This window comes from Mesitornis unicolor, unplaced genomic scaffold (genome assembly GCF_000695765.1).
Source record: "Mesitornis unicolor isolate BGI_N332 unplaced genomic scaffold, ASM69576v1 scaffold30046, whole genome shotgun sequence".
Classification (NCBI taxonomy): Eukaryota; Metazoa; Chordata; class Aves; order Mesitornithiformes; family Mesitornithidae; genus Mesitornis; species Mesitornis unicolor.
The window spans coordinates 1-963 of record NW_010190782.1 but is presented as its reverse complement, the minus strand read 5'-3'; the positions used below and the strand labels follow the sequence as shown (position 1 = coordinate 963).

General features: G+C 58.2%; 1 protein-coding gene across 1 annotated transcript in view; it reads right to left on the bottom strand.

The window, feature by feature from the left end:
- The window catches only part of ATXN1L (ataxin 1-like), a gene marked incomplete at its 5' end in the record, with an annotated part of 1,968 nt that extends 1,013 nt beyond the window's left edge, over nt 1-955 (bottom strand). The window contains one exon of the mRNA XM_010186526.1: nt 36-955. Coding sequence (XP_010184828.1) covers nt 36-955 — 920 coding nt within the window. The remainder of the gene's footprint in view (nt 1-35) is intronic.
- Nucleotides 956-963: the final 8 nt, after the last annotated feature.

Genomic DNA, 963 nt, shown 5'->3' with positions numbered 1-963 from the left:
AGTGTGAGGAGCTGGGCGGCTGCGGCTGGGTCAGGTCCTTCTCAAGCATGCTTCCTCGAGCCTGTGTGTCTGGGCTCTGCCTCACCAGGCCTTCTGAACTGGAAGGCCTGATGGGCTCGGATCCAACGGGAACCAGGACTGGCTTGCCGTTGGCTATCGCCATTCCTTTGGTCAGCTGTCTTTGTCTAACCGGCTCTTCAGGGGACACAACATATGGGCTCCTGGACTGGCCTTTCCCAGGGGCAGCCCTGTCCACCGTGTTCCTCAGTGCGTCCTTTGCCTCCCTCTGCTGATCAGGGAGATTATGGCAGAGGTTCAAAGGGCTTGGGTCATCCTTCCTCTGGGCTGCCAGAACATGATAATCCTGAGATGCCAACACCCCCACCACCCTCTGAACCTCCAGATCAGCGTCTGGAGTGCTTCTGTGAGCTGGCACAGAGACCTCTGTTCCCAACGTCTGGTAACCTGAAAGGAACTGTCCATCAACCACACATCCTGCTGCAGCCCCCGGCAGACAGTCTTCGGCTTTACTGCTGGCACAGTCCACAGCCTCGCTGGTCCTCCTCACCACATTTGGCTCCGGATGTCTCTGTCCACCATTGGCAGCAGCTGCCTCTGCACTCGGCTGACTGTCTTGCTGAGGCGACTCTGGGCTTCCACCTGCTGTAGGTGTCTCATACGCTGAATACCCCGGTGGGAGGCGAGACATCTGATAGTAAACAGGAATTCTACCTGGTGCGGTGTCTAATGGCTGGGTCCCAGCGTGGTGCTGCATCTGGCCAGAAGGAGAGACTGCAGAAGCAGATTTACCGAAGGTGTGGGGAGGAGAGGTAGTCTGGGGGGAAGGAGCGGCTTCTTCCGTGAAGAGCGAGGCGTATGGCACAAAGTGGGGGACATGGGAGGCGGTGATGTTGGTGGAAGGAGACAGGAGAGGACTAGGCAGGAAGCCAGGAGGAACAGCAT